The sequence below is a fragment of the Pleurodeles waltl genome, chromosome 1_2 (assembly GCF_031143425.1).
Source record: "Pleurodeles waltl isolate 20211129_DDA chromosome 1_2, aPleWal1.hap1.20221129, whole genome shotgun sequence".
NCBI lineage: Eukaryota > Metazoa > Chordata > Amphibia > Caudata > Salamandridae > Pleurodeles > Pleurodeles waltl.
In genome coordinates, this window is record NC_090437.1 from 1,338,641,995 (window position 1) to 1,338,659,769 (window position 17,775).

The 17,775-nt window shown below is 50.8% G+C and overlaps 1 protein-coding gene across 1 annotated transcript in view; it reads right to left on the bottom strand.

Moving 5' to 3' along the window:
- NPR2 (natriuretic peptide receptor 2) overlaps nt 1–17,775 on the bottom strand; it is a 428,259-nt gene that overhangs the window by 89,277 nt on the left and 321,207 nt on the right. Inside the window, exons 14-16 of the mRNA XM_069205697.1 lie at nt 17,222–17,377; nt 4,995–5,163; nt 1,978–2,124 (exon numbers count right to left, since the gene is read on the bottom strand). Of these exons, the coding sequence (XP_069061798.1) occupies nt 1,978–2,124; nt 4,995–5,163; nt 17,222–17,377 (472 nt within the window). The remainder of the gene's footprint in view (nt 1–1,977; nt 2,125–4,994; nt 5,164–17,221; nt 17,378–17,775) is intronic.

Genomic DNA, 17,775 nt, shown 5'->3' on the forward strand with positions numbered 1-17,775 from the left:
GCTCTTGCTACATGATTGTATATATATGTGTATATATATATATATATATATATATATATATATATATATATATATATATAAATATATATATATATATAGGGTGCTCCTACGCGTGGGGCTCGCATAGCCAGGGCACTCTGCTCCCGGCACTGGTGGGATGGTCCTGCTCTCTCTGATGCTGCACAGATGCCAGGGGAAGAGCTCTTGATGAGCGATGCTCAGGCTGGGTGAATGCTCTGCTCCAAGCACCCTGAGATGGGCGTCCTCTCCCCTGCTAAAATGAAGTTGGATAGGATGAGCCAAGCACGCCATGAAGGCTCCACTCTCCCCTACAACGGGAGCTGGGATGGGAGTTCTTTCTGTCTTACATTTGTGTTGGCCCAACACTCTGCTACAAGCAGCAGGTGATGTTCACCTCTTCACTTGTTGATATATATGGAGGTTGTTCTTACTGTTTTCAGCCCTGATTGGCAGTACGCTCTACACAGCACCAAGTGTTGACTCCAGTCTTCGTTGGTGGAAGGTTAAGTAGGATTGGTGCTCCTACTGAGTTAAGCTAGAGGTTGGAGGCATGCACTGCCCCAGCACTCAGCGAAGGCTCCACTCTTCCCTGGTGCAGGGTTAGGTAGGATGGATGCTGTTACTGTGTTTAGGTAGGGTTGGGGGCATGCCTGCCCCAAGCACCCAGGGATGGCCCGTTCTCCCCTGGTGCAGGGTTCAAAAGGATGGATGCTCTTACTGAGTTAAACTGGAGTCTATGTCATGCCCCGCTCCCAGCGCCCAGATGGCCCTACTCTTCCCTGGTGCAGGGTTCACTAGGATGGATGCTCTTACTGAGTTAAGCCACAGTTGGTGCCATGCCCCGCTCCTAGCGCCCAGATGGCCTTACTCTTCCCTGGTGCAGGATTCACTAGGATGGATGCTCTTTTTGAGTGAAGATAGGGTTCGAGCCATGCCGTGCTCCCAGCGCCCAGATGGCCCTACTCTTCCCTGGTGCAGGGTTCACTAGGATGGATGCTCTTACTGAGTTAAGCCACAGTTGGTGCCATGCCCCGCTTCTAGAGCCCAGATGGCCCCGCTCTTCCCGGGTGCAGGGTTTACTAGGATGGATGCTCTTATTCAGTGAGGGTAGGGTTGGAGGCATGCCCCGCTCCCAGCGCCCAGATGGCCCCGCTCTTCCCTGGTGCAGGGTTCACTAGGATGGATGCTCTTACTGAGTGAGGCTAGGGTTGGGGGCATGCCCCGCTCCCAGCGCCCAGATGGCCCCGCTCTTCCTGGGTGCGGGGTTCACTAGGATGGATACTCTCAGTGAGTTATACTAGGGTTGGAGTCATGCCCTACTCCCAGCGTCCAAATGGCCCCACTCTTCCCTGGTGCAGGGTTCACTAGAATCAATGCTCTTTTTGAGTGAAGATAGGGTTCGAGGCTTGTCCCGCTCCCAGCGCCCAGATGGCCCAACTCTTCCCTGGTGCAGGGTTCACAAGGATGGATGCTCTTACTGAGTTAAACTGGAGTCCATGTCATGCCCCGCTCCCAGCACCCAGATGGCCCCACTCTTCCCTGGTGCAGGGTTCACTAGGATGGATTCTCTTACTGAGTGAGGCTAGGGTTGGAGCCATGCCCTGCTCCCATCGCCCAGATGGCCCCGCTCTTCCCGGGTGCAGGGTTTACTAGGATGGATACTCTCAGTGAGTTATACTAGGGTTGGAGGCATGCCCTACTCCCAGCGTCCAAATGGCCCCACTCTTCCCTGGTGCAGGGTTCACTAGAATCAATGCTCTTTTTGAGTGAAGATAGGGTTCGAGGCATGTCCCGCTCCCAGCGCCCAGATGGCCCAACTCTTCCCTGGTGCAGGGTTCACTAGGATGGATGCTCTTACTGAGTGAGGCTAGGGTTGGAGGCATGCCCCGCTCCCAGCGCCCAGATGGCCTCGCTAACCCCCTACTAGCACACAGTCAGACAGGCAGGCGCTCTTACTGTGGGAGGATCTGGTACAGAAGGTTCTCCGCCTTCCTTTTCTCCTCCAGGTACGCCTGGGTCCTCTCCTCCACCAGCTTCTCGAGGTTGTTGGCATACTGCTCCATGCGGGACAGCAGGTTATCCAGGATGCTGCTGCTGCCCTCTCTGCGGAGAAAGAAAGACAGTGTGATAATGGGGCGCTGCATCATAACTGGATACAGGGGGTTACTGATGTCCCCAGAACTCCCCAGATTATTAATGTCACCCCTAGGCTTGAACAAGGCATCCCTTTCCCAAGTGCTTCTTCTGGGTATGGAAAGTAATACGACAGGATTACTCTGTTAGGTATTCTGATAAGCCTTTGTGAGTGAGTCTCAGGATGTCCAACTCCTGATTACTACAAGCGCTTAGAGGACGCACTCCATTTTATCTGGGCTAATTGTAAATGCCTGTTCTCAGAAGACCCCCAACTTATTTCCATGTTAGATGTATTGAGGTCAGTTCACGAAGGCAGGTGAGAGTACGTAAAGAGTACTGGAGGGAGTACGCATTTATGCACTTTTTCTCCAAAATGCCTTTAGGAATAGGACACTAAGGGCCTCATTTTCAACTGTTTGGCACGGGGCAGCCGCGCAACGCTTCCTGCGGCACAGCCCTGCATCAAAAGGAAAGGGCAGGAATGTACTGCATCAATGAAAAACAGCGCATTCCTGTCCTTTCTGCCACCACCAGTGCCAATGCAGGCACCCTTGCCCCATGGTGCAGGGGTGTCTGCGCTGTAGGGAGGATTGTTTTTGTGCAGGGAGGGGCACCTTCCTGCACATAAACAATCAATGGAGGCGTTTTCCTCTTCCTACGTGGGCTGCAGAAAGAGAAAAAAATGATCAAGGAGGAATAAAGTTATTTCTCCTCGTGCCTCCCTCGGGAGGTGCAAGATTTCGAGTCATTCCCAAGTTTACAGATTCTTGTAAATCTGACGATGTGTCAAAAACCCATGGGTGTTGTGCGAGAACACCCAGCGCAACACCCAAGGCACGCCTCCCTGCACAGAGTAAGGCCACACTACTTCTGCTGCCCCGCCTCCCACCACATCTACAAGGCCATGCAAAGCCACGCACAGTAGCACTGAATGGCCTTGTAGATATAGGTCTGCACTATGCACCGCTGGAGCGTCAAAGGAAGCGACATGCCGGCGGCGCAGGGGGTTGTAAATAAACCCCTACATTTCTACCTCACGCTCATCTCTCCATCAAGCCTTCCAGGGTACACTTTCATCATTTTAATGATCCATCACGGCTGAACTATACCTAGGCCCTCATTATGAACACGGTGGTAAATACATCCGTGTTCATGCTGGCGGTCAAAACACTGACCACCAGCGACCCCGGAACACTGCCGGCCATATAATGAACATTTCTGAGGGCCAGCGGGCGGAAACATTGTTTCCGCCCGCCAGCTCACAGAAAGGCCCGGCCGGGACATTGACAGCGGCTCCACATGGAGCTGCCGTCAATGCCTCTGTGCGGCGGGTGAAGCTTCACCCGTCGCGCAGGTCACTGCCCGATTTTCTACGCAACGGGCACTGCACCGGGGCCTCTGCACTGCCCATGCAAAGTGCAGGGGCCCCCACCTCTGCCAGCCTTTCCCTGGCGGGATAGCCCGCCAGGAAAAGGCTGGCGGAAATGGAAACATTATCCGCAGGATAGCGCAGCTACCCTGGCGGATAGTGTTTCAACTCACCGCCAGGCTGCCTGACGGCGGGAGCCTGGCGGTGAGTGAGGGCTGCATGGCGGTTCAGACTGCCATGCCGGTGGCGGTATTTACCACCGCCGCCGGCATGGCGGTCTGAACCACCATGTTCATAATGACCGCCCTAATCTATTTTTATCCACCAGGAGATGTGGCCTGCAGAACTGCACAAAATGCACACTATGCTCACCTGCCTTAGGCTAACCAGGTCACACCTGGATCCCAGCAATGCAGCTGTTTGAGATAAGGCAGCCACCACGAGCTACGTGCTTCTCTTGTGGTAGGTTAAGACTTACAAACTGTCTGGGGTGGGCTGTGTGACACTTGCAGCCTATAGCTGCTTGGAGAAAGCCAGGACTCAGATATGGCTGCACATGGGTGGGCGTGTGAAGCTGCAGGCCTGTGGCATTTGCAGCAAAGCCAGACTTCCAGTAGGGTTGCCTGCTGTAGGCAATGTGCTGCTTCTCCCTGGTGACTTCTTGCAGGAAGGCAAGACTTACAAATATTGCTGAACGTGTAAAGCTATGTGGTACTTGCAGCATATTGATGGTCGGACAAAGGCAGGACGTCAGATATGGCTACCCGTAGTAGGTTGTGTGATGCTTCCAGCCTGTGAAACATATGGTAAGGAAGTACTTTAGCTATGATTGTCTGTGGGAGGCTACGTGGGGCTTCCAGTCTGTGGCTGCCTGTGGTAGGCAAATAAAGCTCCCCAGAGTAGGATGTGGTACTTGACGGGTAAGGCTGCTTGGGGGAAAGCAGGATTTCTGCTATTGGCCTGGTTTGTTGACTTTGGGATGGCTGGCTGCTTCAGTTATTCCTGCCCTTGGTACACTATGTGGTGCTCCTAAGCTGTGTCAACTTCAGGAGGGGCAGCACATCCACACAGCTTACCATGAAAGGCTGTGTGGTGGTGCCACACTGAGGCACTTGCAGTAAGAGACAAATAGCCATGTCCGCCTGTCATGGTGAAGTGGTGCCTCCAGACTTTGTGGTGCCCCCAACCACTGGCTGCTTGAACAAAGGCAAGACATCAGTTATTCCTGCCCTTGGTACACTATGTGGTGCTCCCAAGATGTGACAACTTCAGGAGGGGCAGCACCTTGACACAGCTTCCCATGAAAACTGTGGTGTTGCCACACTGTGGCACATGCAGTAAAACACACAAATAGCCATGTCCGCCTGTGATGGGTAAGTGGTGCCTCCAGACTTTGTTTGCATGGGAAAGGCAGTATGTTGCCATGGGATTCACAAGCCTCGCGGCCCACGGCTGGCAGGTTACTCACTTGTTGAATTTGCGGATGTACATCTTGATCTGGCTGAATTCCGGACGGTCTATCGGGTCCTCTGCCCAACATCGGTCCATCAGGATGGCCAGCTCCTCGCTGTGGACTCCGGTGTCGATAGATGGCCGAAAGTACGGCTTCTGTCCATTCCGCACCTTTTGTACAATCTCTAAGGAGGAAGTAAAGGGGACCATAAGGCAGGTAATACACTTGGTGAAGCGTATGAGACATTTCACGAGAGCACAGAGTGAGTATGGTGAAGGAACTAAAGGTGCTTCATGGAATCAAGCGGAGCCGGTGCAAGGATGGAGAAGATAGAACATGGTGGTGGATGAGTAAAAGCAGAGTGTTATGCTATTTTATACACACCACAGCCATGTCATGCTTGATGGAGCGTGGGAGCATTTTCGATAAAAATCAAGTAATTAATGAAAGCTCTGGTGTATGAAGACAGAACAAGTCTAAAGAACTTTAGAATTATTTCACAGTGTAGGAATTCATTTCACCGCTCTGGAAGCAGACATGGCCCTCAGCTCCCCTGTCTAAAGGCTGGTGCGGCCCTATGTTGGATCCGACTGTATCAACTCCCTCACCCAGTGTTACTGAGAGTTATTCTACTGGGACCTTACTAATAAACAAAAGGTTGTGAGTATACAATTCTTTGGGTGTTTAGGTCCTGGTGAAGGCACATGGTTCCCATTTGACCAATTTAGTGTTGAAACATGTTGACACCAGTCATAGTATGATATTTTTGTATTAATTTATACTTAGTCCAATCATAAGGTTTATTAGACTAGTGTTCATATGCACATAAATAGTCAAATACATCTTACTATAGAACACACCAACTGATGAAACTACAACTACCCTCACAGATCTAGAAACATCAGCAGCCACAGAAAGATCTTTCAGGTCTGGAGAAAATTCAAATGTGCTTGACACTGTGTAAACATCTGATGATTTTAGGATTGGCAATAACATCCGCTTCCTGGGCTGAGACAAAAGAGACAATATAAGCAGTAGGTGCTTTAGCATATTCTTGGTAAGCATCCTGCAGCTCGAAGCACACTGGGCCCGATTCACAAAGGTAAACTTAGACCGAAAGTCTAAGGGCCCTGTTCACAAAGGTAAACTTGGACCAAAACTCTAAGGGCCCGATTCACAAAGGTAAACTTAGACCAAAACTCCAAGGGCCCGAGTCACAAAGGTAAGCTTGGACCAAAACTCCAAGGGCCCGAGTCACAAAGGTAAACTTAGACCAAAACTCCAAGGGCCTGATTCACAAAGGTAAACTTAGACCAAAAGTCTAAGGACCCTGTTCACAAAGGTAAACTTAGACCAAAATTCCAAGGGCCCGAGTCACAAAGGTAAACTTAGACCAAAACTCCAAGGGCCTGATTCACAAAGGTAAACTTAGACCAAAAGTCTAAGGGCCCGATTCACAAAGGTAAAGTTAGACCGAAAGTCTAAGGACCCTGTTCACAAAGGTAAACTTAGACCAAAACTCTAAGGGCCCGATTCACAAAGATAAACTTAGAGCTAAAGTCTAAACTTAGACCAAAAGTCTAACTTTACTAGTAGTCTAGGTTTAGACTTTGGTTTACCTTTTAAAGCGGGCACACAGTTTTCTGTTTGGCTCCCCCATTTCTTTTGATTCTGCTGTATGACAGACTAAGCTGCAATTCTAACAGCAGTCTCTGGAATCAAAGTCTGAGACAATGTTCAGGTACTTGCTCGGGCCCTCAATAGGTAACTTTCAGCAAGCAGGATGTCAGAAACTCTCTCCTTCCACATGTATCGTGTCACTGGCAACCGACCACAGCTGCATCAATTGTTTCAATTCAGCCTTTCTTATGGAGAGTGCAGTAGGGAACAAAAACTCACCAATAACTGGCCCACAATTAATGAGTAACGCAGCTAGTGCATTACAAACTTGGGATGCTTACACTGGAATTATCATTCTTAGCTCATGAACAAACTCCTGCGATAGTTGTCACTGCAGTTTTCAGAAGATTATGGCCAAGACATCCCCAATGTCTTTGATAGACATGAGCCCCAGCTCCAGGCACAAGGCTTCCATTATGGAGCTCTTATGTGTGTCCAGTAATCTGCCTCCTTCACACACCTTCTGCTTTCCCTTAATCCTCAGCTTATTCTTTAGTCCTCACAGTATACATCTCCCTATGAATCTTACAGGCGAGGCACATAGGCGGCACATCAGAGCTCTCTACATTGCCAAAGAAGATAAGCTTGAATAAAGTATAATCAATACTTCACTTCAAGGTCTCAGCTATAGGCACTTCTAGCTGTCTTTTAGCCAGACCTATTGTTTTCAATGCTGTTAGAAATGGGGTCTTTGGTTGGCAGTCAGGTTACCCCCTGTCCAAGCAAGGACCCTCACTCTAGCCAGGGTAAAGGAGGCTCACCCTTAGTTAACCCCCGCTCACCCCCTTGGAAGCTTGGCACAAGCAGGCAGGCTTAAAACATCAGAGTCTAGGTGTAAAGTATTTGTACCAACACACACAGTAACTCAGTGAAAACACTACAAAATGACACAACACAGGTTTAGAAAAATCGAAAATATTTATCTAAACAAAACAAGACCAAAACAACAAAAATCCTGCATACACAAGTCAAGTTATTAATTTTAAAAGCAAAAGAGTCTTAAATCCTTTTTAAACAGTAAAATCACTGTTAGCGTTAAAAAGTACCTGGGTAGTGCCAAAATAACACTCATGGGCGAGTGTGCGCCGAAAAAGGTTAGCGGTGCATCGATTTCTCACCCGCAAGCGAGACCGTGTGTCATTTTTCCACTGGTCGGGTCGGCGTGTGTCGTTTTTCTTCTCCACAGGAGAGTGATGCGTCGATCCGGGCAGGCACCCGGGTACGTGCAGGCATTGCGTCATTTTTCTGTGCCCAGCAAGGTTTTCGTGGGAAATCCTGCTGCACGGTATCAGCAAAACTGCGCTGTGTGGGTTGCGATGTTACCAGCCTCCGTTAGCGGTGTTGCACGTTGTTTCTCCAGCCACGTGTGTCGATCTTCCAGCCGCGCTGCAGGCAGACCGCCGATTTCAGCCGCGAAGCGTTGTTTCTTCAGCCGCGTCTCAGACGTTGCGTTGAAAATTCCCCTACACCGCGGTCTGTGCGTGGATTTTCAATCTTGGTCTGCCAGCTTCACCTGTCAAGGCCCCAGGAACTGGATAGGGCACCACTTGGCAGGGCAGGAGTCTCAGCAGAGAGTCCAGGTGCTGGCAGGGGAAGTCTTTGATGGTCCTGAGACTTCAACAACAGGAGGCAAGCTCAGGACAAGCCCTTGGAGATTTCTTCAACAACAGGAATGCACAACAAAGTCCAGTCGTTGTCCCCTTTCACCAGGCTGAAGCTGCAACTGCAGGATAGCTCCACAAAGCACAGTCACAGGCAGTGCAGCACTTCTCTTCAGCTCTTCTCCAGGCAGAGGTTCCTCTTGATGTCCAGAAGTGATCTAAAGTCTGTGGTTTTGGCTGCCCTTCTTATACCCATTTTGGCTTTTGAAGAAGGCTTACTTCAAAGGAAAGTCTCTCTTGTTTGTGAAATCCTGCCTTGCCCAGGACTGGCCCCAGACACACACCAGGGGGTCAGAGACTGCATTGTGTGAGGACAAGCACATCCCTTTCAGGTGTGAGCGAACACTCCTCTCCTCCCTCCTCGCACAGATGGCCCATGAGGATATGCAGGCTACACCCCAGCTCTCTTTGTGTCACTGTCTAGAGAGAGGTGCAAAAAGCCCAAGTGTCAAACTGACCCAGACAGGGAATCTACAAACAGACAGAGTTACAGAATGGTTTAAGCAAGAAAATGCTCACTTTCTAAAAGTGGCATTTTCAAACGCACAATCTTAAAATCAACTTTACTAAAATATGTATTTTTAAATTGTGAGCTCCACATGTCTATCTGCTCCCAAAGGGAATCTACGCTTTAATTATATTTAAAGGCAGCCCCAATGTTAACCTATGAGAGGGACAGGCCTTGCAACAGTGAAAACCGAATTTGGCAGTATTTCACTGTTAGGACATATAAAACACATTAGTATATGTCCTACCTTAAACATACACTGCACCCTGCCCATGGGGCTACCTAGGGCCTACCTTAGGGGTGCCTTACATGTAAGAAAAGGGAAGGTTTAGGCCTGGCAAGTGGGTACACTTGCCAAGTCGAATTGGCAGTTTAAAACTGCACGCACAGACACTGCAGTGGCAGGTCTGAGCCATGTTTACAGGGCTACTAATGTGGGTGGCACAACCAGTGCTGCAGGCCCACTAGTGGCATTTGATTTACAGGCCCTGGGCACCTCCAGTGCATTGTACTAGGGACTTAACAGTAAATCAAATATGGCAGACATGGAAAGCCAATTACATACACATTTTATACAGAAACACTTGTACTTTAGCACTGGATAGCAGTGGTAAAGTGCCCAGAGTAACACAAACAGCACAAACAGAGTCCAGCACACATCAACAACCTGGGGAACAGAGGCAAAAAGTTAAGGGAGACCACACCAAGGATGCCAAGTCAAACACGTGTCCCCCCCAGCTGAAAGTGGGTAGCAACTACCCAACCTCATGGGAGTTCTCATCACTAAGGCGGAAGAACCTGGACAGACCATCAGCATTGGCGTGTTCTGTGCCAGGGCGGTGTTCCACCACAAAGTCCATCCCCTGTAGGGAAATGGACCACCTCAACAGTTTTGGATTCTCACCCCTCATCTGCATTAACCATCTGAGGGGCCTGTGGTCAGTCTGAACCCAGAAGTGAGTCTCAAACAAGTAGGGCCTTAGCTTCTTCAGCACCCAGACCACAGCAACAGCTTCACGTTCTATGGCACTCCACCTACGTTCCCTGGGAAGTATCCTCCTGCTAATGAAGGCTGTAGATTGATATAGACCTTCATTAAGCTGTGAGAGTACTGCTCCTTTACCATGCTCTGAGGCGTCTGTTTGCACAACAAACTCCTTGGAGTAGACAGGTGCCATCAGCACAAGTGCTGTGCACCTGGCAGCCGTAAGGGCATCAAAAGTGGTCTGGCAAGCCTCTGTCCAGATCACCTTCTTTCAACTCAGTCAAGGGGGTAACAATGGTACCATACCCCTTGACAAACCTCCTGTAGTAGCCAGTGAGGCCTAAAAAGGCTCTCACCTCAGTCTGGGTTTTGGGAGGCTCCCAAGCCACAATGGTGTCAATTTGTGGCTGTAGGGGTGCCACCTGGCCACTCCCCACCTGGTGTCCTAAGTACACCACAGAACCCTGCCCTATTTGGCACTTGCTCACCTTAATAGTGAGGCCTGCCTTTTGCAGGACCTCCAACTCTCTGCAGGGGTGTGGCAGATGTTCCTCCCATGCGGAACTAAAGACAGCAGTGTCATCCAGGTAGGCAGCACTGAACTCATCCAGCCCAGCCAACACCTAGTTGACCAACCTCTGAAAGGTGGCAGGGGCATTTTTAAAAATCCCAAATGGCATCACCTTAAATTGAAAGTGCCCATCTGGGGTAGAAAATGCAGTCCCCTCCCCAGTCAAGGCAATCTGCCAATACCCAGAAGTTAAAGCAAACATGCTGAGGTAGGTGACAGCTCCCAACCGATCTATGAACTCATCAGCTCGGGGGATGGAGTGTGCGTCAGTCTTACTGACCGCATTGAGTCCCTTGTAGTCCACACAGAACTGGAGTTCTGGAGTGGCACCAGGTGCAGCAGCCTTTGGGACCAATACCACTGGGCTGGGCCAAGGACTGCTGGAATTCTCAATAACCCCTAGGGTTAACATCTTGGATACTTCATCCTTAATGCAAGCCCTGACCCTGTAAACCTTATGTTTAACAGGTGTACTGTCCCCAGTGTCCACATCATGTGTGCACAAGTGTGTGACCCCTGGGATCAAGGAAAACAGCGAAGCGAACTGTCCCAACACCTGGCGACAGTCCCTCTGCTGTTCCTCAGTCAGGGAGGGGGAGAGGATCACTCCCTCCACAGATTTATCTTTCTCTCCTGCAGACAGGAGGTCAGGAAGAGGCTCACTCTCCTCCTCCACCCCATCATCTGTTGCAAGGAGCATGGACAGTTCAGTCCGCACGAAGTGTGACTTGAGCCGGTTAACATGGAGGACCCTTAAAGGGTTCCTGGGAGTCTGCAAGTCCACCAGGTAGTTGACTTCACTCTTGTGCTCCACCACCTCAAATGGCCCAGTCCACTTGTCTTGAAGCGCCCTAGGCTCCACTGGTGCCATCACCCACACTTTTTGACCAGGCTGAAACTCGACCAGAGTGGCATTCTGGTCATACCAACGTTTCATGTACTCCTGGCTTGATTCCAGGTTCTCCTGTGCGCGACTCCTGAAGCGGGCAGTCTGGTTTCTCAGAGCCAGCATGTAGCTAAATACATCCTGGGGGGTGTTACTAGGAGCTTTTTCCAAAGCCTCCTTCACCAGACTTAAAGGTCTCCTCTAGGGTGGCCATAGATCAGCTCAAAGGAACTAAACCCAGGTTCCTTCTGAGGTACCTCCCTGTAAGCGAACAGAAGGCATGTCAAGAGAACGTCCCACTTCCGCCTCAAGGGCTCTGACAGGCTCATGATCATGCCTTTCAAGGCGTGGTTGAACCTCTCAACCAGACCATTGCTTTGGGGGGTGGTAAGGTGTAGCGAACGTGTAGGTTACCCCACACACCTTCCACAGAGACTTCATATATGTAGATATGAAGTTGGTACCCCTGTCAGATACCACTTCCTTGAGGAACCCCATGCGGGTAAAACCCCCCATCAATGCGCGACCCATCACAGGGCAAGTGATTGACCTCAGGGGAATGGCTTCTGGATACCGGTTGGCGTGGTCCACCAAGACCAGGATGAACCTGTTGCCCATGGCTGTCCTGGGATCCAGAGGCCCCACAATGTCAATACCAACCCTTTCAAACGGGGTACTAACAACAGGAAAAGGTTGGAGGGGAGCCTTACATTTCCCCCCACTCTTGCCACTTGCCTGACAAGTTTGGCAAGACCTACAATGAGCTTCTGTGTGCCTGTGCATTAGGGGCCAGTAGAAGTGGGTGACAAGCCCTTCAAAGGTCTTGTCCCACCCCAAATGTCCTGCTAAAGGCACATCATGAGCCAACTCCAGTAGGAAGGCCCTGAAGCACTGGGGTACCACCAGCACATGGGCTGACCCAGGCTCAGGAACCTTAGGCTCACTATACAGGAGGCTGTCCTCCCAGTAGATCAGGTGAGATCCTGGCTCCTTGCCAGCCGCCTGGTCAGCAGCCTGATGCCGCAAACCATCCAGAGTAGGGCATGTCTTCTGTGCCTCACAGAATGCTTCCCTGGTGGGTCCCCCTTCCTGCTGCCACTGAGACTGCTCAGGGACCTTCCCCAGTTCAGCCACCTGTTCCCCTGTAGGCTCCGGGGCGTCACCCTCAGGCTCCACCTCCTCCCAGACCGTGGGAACTTTTGGGGCCAGTTTCCTGCGCCTCCTACCCTTCCTCTTTTTGGCGGTCCCCTGGGACACTGTTTCATCCTCAAGGGGTTCTTGACCACCCTGACGGGCTGCCATTGACCTGGCAGATATGCATACCCATCCAGGCAGACCCAACATCTCCAAGTATGACCTGTGTTTCACCTCCTTCCAAGGGGAATCCTCCAGGTCACTGCCAAGCAAACAATCTACAGGCATGGTGGGAATCACAGCTACCTCAAAGGAACCTGAGACCCCCCCTCCCCATTCAAAGGGAACCTGTGCAACTCTGCACAGGCGCTCTGAGTTGTCCACTGCAACTGCTTGGTGAAGTACCCGGGGACCAATCTGCCCTTCAGACACCAGGTGACTCCTCACTGTAGTCACACTGGCTCCTGTGTCTCTCTGAGCCTCCACCCTGTGTCCATTGATGGTCACCCACCGCCTGTACTTCTTAATGTTCTCAGGCACTAGGGTTCTCTGGACCATCTCACTGTCCCCTAGTGAGACAAGGGTCATCTCAGCTGGCTTCCACCCACCTGGAACCAACTCCTCCCCAAGCGCTACACTAACCAAACTCTGGGACTGTGCACCAGTGGGTGCCGGTGTACTCTTGGGGCATCTGGGGTCCCCCTCCACATTACCCACTTGGTCACATGCATAACACTTATGTGGGGGACCTCCTGCCACTGGTTTCCCTTTGGAGAACCATAGAGTCTTCTCACTGGGGGGTTGGGAATCCTTCCCCTGGGAATCAGATTGGGGCCCTTTAGAGAACTCCCCCTGCTTACCCTTAACCCCCCTTTCTTCTGAGGGGGCCCTGCCCACCCTTGGCGTGGTCTCCCCCATTCCTCTTTTGAACCCTGGTGCTCTCCCAATGGTCCACTTCCTGCGCAAGCTTCCCGGGTTCAGTCAGCTTCTGTCAATCAGGTGATGGCGCAGCTCTGGAAAACATAAACTGTACAAGTGCTCCCAAGCAATCAAATTGTAAAGCCCCTCATACGTTGTTGCCTTATTGCCCTTCACCCAACCATCCAGTGACCTGCAGAATGAATTAACACACTCCAACCACGTTTGGGATTCCTTCCTCTTATAGGACCTGAACTTTTCCTTATACTGCTCAGGGGTGAGACCATATCTTGTGAGTAGGGCATCCTTCATGATAGAGTAGGTGAGCCCCTGAGAATCCCATAAGGATGTCAGAGTGTCCCTCCCCTCTACCTCAAAGTGCTTCCAGAGACCCACCCCCCCAATGAGCTTCAGGGACCAGATTTATATGGAGAGCTGACTCGTACCCCTAGAACCACAAGAATATGTCATCCTCCATTTTGTAATCCTTCACAAGATCTTTAGGAATGTGCACCCTCCTCTCAGGCTGCACTATAGAATTGCTGCCACCATCTCCACTAGACTGGCTCCTCTGATCTACCTCCTTCAAGCTAAGCACATGAGCCAGCAGTATCTTCTTTTCCTCAATTGCCATCTTTCTCTCCTCCCTCTCCCTCTCCATTTTGAACTTGAGCTTCTCCAGCTCCAATTGGTATTCTCTCTCTGCTTGTCTGTCCTACAACTCTTCAGGGGTCAGACCCTTGGATGACACACTGCTACCTGCCCTGGAGACTCTCTCCCTGGACATAACAGGCCCACCCACTGTGAATGGATTGCACCTCATCCTCTTCCTCCTCTGTGTGCCCCTCAGCTTCTTTGGTTGTCACCCAGGCCGTCAGCGCCTTTTGAAGCTCCTTCTTCTTGGTGGAGCCCTTAATGGGACAGGCAAAATCTTTACAGAACTGCTTCAACTGAGCCACTGTATAGCTCTCTAGTTTCCCTAGGTCAAAAGCAGCTCCAGCCGATTTATCTCTAATACGGAACTTTGAATTAAAACAGTAATGTACACAGTTTTGTCAAAAATTGCAATAAGCTATTTTAAAAGTGGACACTGCAAAATCAACAGTTCCTGGGGGAGGTAAGTATAAGTTATTTTAGCAGGTAAATAAAGCACTTACAAGATCAGTCTCTGTTGCATAGGTAGCCCACCGTTGGGGGTTCAAGTCATCCCCAAACACCCAGCACCAGCAACACAGGGCCGGTCAGGTGCAGAGGTCAAAGTAGGGCCCAAATAACATAGGCACCTATGGAGACTTGGGGTTCTCTGGTTCCAGTCTGATAGCACGGAAGTACCTGCGTCCTCGGGGAGCAGACAGGGGGGTTTTGTAGAGCACTCGGGGGGTCACAAACAGGTACACAAAATACACCCTCATTGGCACAGGGGCAGCCAGGTGCAGTGTGCAAAGTAGGTGGCAGCTTTTATGTTGAAATCAATGGAGAGACCCGGGGTCACTCTGGCGATGCAGACAGGACACTGGGGGGCTTCTCAGGCCAGCCACAGACTGAGCAACAATGAGGTCCACCTGCTGGTCACTCCTGCACCGGTAGTTGGTTTCTCTTGGGCCTGTGGGCTGTGGGTGCAGTGCTTCTTCCAGGCGTTGGGTTCTTTGTCACCGGGCAGTCACGGTCAGGGGGAGCCTCTGGATTCTCTCTGCAGGCGTCGCTGTGGGGATGCAGGGAGGTTGTCTCAGGGTGTCCACGTCGTTGGAGTCACCTGGGGGTCCTCTCTGCAGTGTTGGTTTCACTGGAGACGAGCCTGGGGCATCAGGTGCAGAGTGTTGGGGACTCACGCTTCCGGAGTGAGGCTGGAGTCCCTTTAAAGTTGGTTGCTTCTTGGTTGTTTAGACAGATCCGCTGTCCTCTGGAGTTTCTTGGTCCTTTGGGTTGCAGGGCAGTCCTCTGAGTCAGCAGAGGTCGCTGGTCCCGCTGGATGCGTCACTGTTGCAGGTTCTTCATGTCTGGAAGACGGGCCGGTAGGGCTGGGGAAAGTCAGTTGTTGTCTCCCTCATCTCTGCAGGGATTTCAGGTTAGCAGTCCTTCTTGTTCAGGTCATCAGGAATCTGAGTTCCTGGGTTCAGGGTTGCCCCTAAATACTAAATTAAGGGGTGTGTTAGGGTCCCAGGGCAGTAGCCAATGGCTACTGTCCTTGCCGGTGGCTACACCCTCCTTGTGCTTCCTCCCTTTGGGGAGGGGGCACATCCCTAATCCTATTGGGGGGAATCCTCCAAAGCAAGATGGAGGATTTTCTAAGGAGGGGGTCACATTAGCTCTGGTCACCTTAGAGGTGGACCTCGCTGAGGGGGGTGACTCCTCCTTGTTTTTCTCATTATCTCCCCGGACTTGCTGCCTAAAGTGGGGGCTGTGTCCAGGGGTCGGGCATCTCTACTAGCTGGAGTGCCCTGGGCATTATAACACGAATCCTGAGCCTTTGAGGCTCACTGCTAGGTGTTACAGTTCCTGCAGGGGAAGGTGTGAAGCACCTCCACCCAGTGCAGGCTTTGTTTCTGGCCTCAGAGGGCACAAAGGCTTTCACCCCAGGGGGTCAGAAACTCGTCTCTCAGTGGCAGGCTGGCACAGACCAGTCAGTCCTGCACTGAAGGATTGGGTAAAATACAGGGGGCACCTCTAAGATGCCCTCTGTGTGCATTTTTCTTAACAAATACAGCATCAGTGTGGGTTTATTATTCTGAGAAGTTTGATACCAAACTTCCCAGTATTCAGTGTAGCCATTATGGAGCTGTGGAGTTCGTTTTTGACAAACTCCCAGACCATATTCTTAATATGGCCACACTGTGCTTACAATGTCTAAGAATAGACTTAGACACTGTAAGGGCATATTCCTCATGCAGCTATGCCCTCACCCGTGGTATAATGCACCCTGCCTTAGGGCTTTAAGGCCTGCTAGAGGGGTGACTTACCTGTGCCACAGGCAGTGTTTCGTGTGCATGGCATCCTGAGGGGGATGCCATGTCGACTTTGCCTTTTTCTCCCCACCAACACACACAATCTGCAATGGCAGTGTGCACTTGTTAGGTTAGGTGTCCCTTAGGGTGGCACAACACATGCTGCAGCCCTTAGGGACCTTCCCTGGTCACAGGGCCCTTGGTACCACTGCTACCTTTACAAGGGACTTATCTGTGTGCCAGGGGTGTGCCAATTGTGGAAGCAATGGTACATTTTTATTGAAAGAACACTGGTGCTGGGGCCTGGTTAGCAGAGTCCCAGCACACTCTCAGTCAAGTCAGCATCAATATCAGGCAAAAAGTCTGTGTGTGAGTGGGGGGGGTAACTGCAACAAGGGCCATTTTCCTACATCACTTCCGCTTGCTCCGCCCCCTGCCGCTGTCACCGCTGCCAATAACAGTAACAACACAACTATTAACAATCATAGCCTGTGAGTGTGACAGTTCTGACTATTCCAGCCTCCCCCCCCCCCCCAAAGCTGTAAGAATGGCTTGGGCTGCAGGTATTAGTCATTTTTAATGTATACTGATTTATTAAAACAACTGTTGTTATGCTCATCTTCAAATGAGACAACAGCGCCACACTGTGGCAGACTGTCAAAAGTGCTGGTGCACCATAAATCACCTGCTCAAATTAAGCACTGGAACCAATATTAGAAGCAGACAATGAAACAGAGAAGTGCGTCTGAACCCCAGCCACCAGTAAGGGCTGGAAAATTCAACCAATTTATAACTTAAAATGAGACAATGCCAGATGCACTCGACTGACGTTTCATCTGCCTCTCTTCTCAAGGCTGTTATTGCTTCCCTACCAGGGTGGAGGGTTCAGAGACACATTAGGTCATCAACTGAGGTATCTCACCATCTAGCCTGGGCAGACCAAGAAAGTGTCTTTACCTTTCGGGCTGAGGTCCATGCCATCGATGTAGAACGGTCCATTGCGAAGGGCGATCTCTTGAAGGATTATGCCAAAGCTGTACACATCGCCCTTCTGGGTCCCCTGAGGGGGCGGCCTTCCCCGCCGCAGCAATTCAGGCGCAGTCCACAATTTTTCTGTGACATGAAAGAAAGGTAGAAGGTTGGAGAGGTGATATACGCAGCACGAAATATGATCCAGGACTCTGATCTGACAGGAAAATCTATTGACATAAGAATCTGCCTAAGAGGTCATCTGACAAACTCTGATCAAAATATTCACTTTCATCCTAGTTCCTACAGGCAGCTCATCCACAAAGTCACTACTACACTGTGTGAGGGAGAAGCAGGTGTTATGTGCAGCGCTGTTCTTTATACAGCAAGTCACCAGTGAGTTATCCAGAGCCCTGATACCCACACGTCATGAGCAATGAGTTATCCATGGTACAGTTACCTACACTTCCCATGAGCACTGAGTTACCATACGCCTGTTACCTACACATCACATGACCATTGAGTTATCTGTGGTACACTTA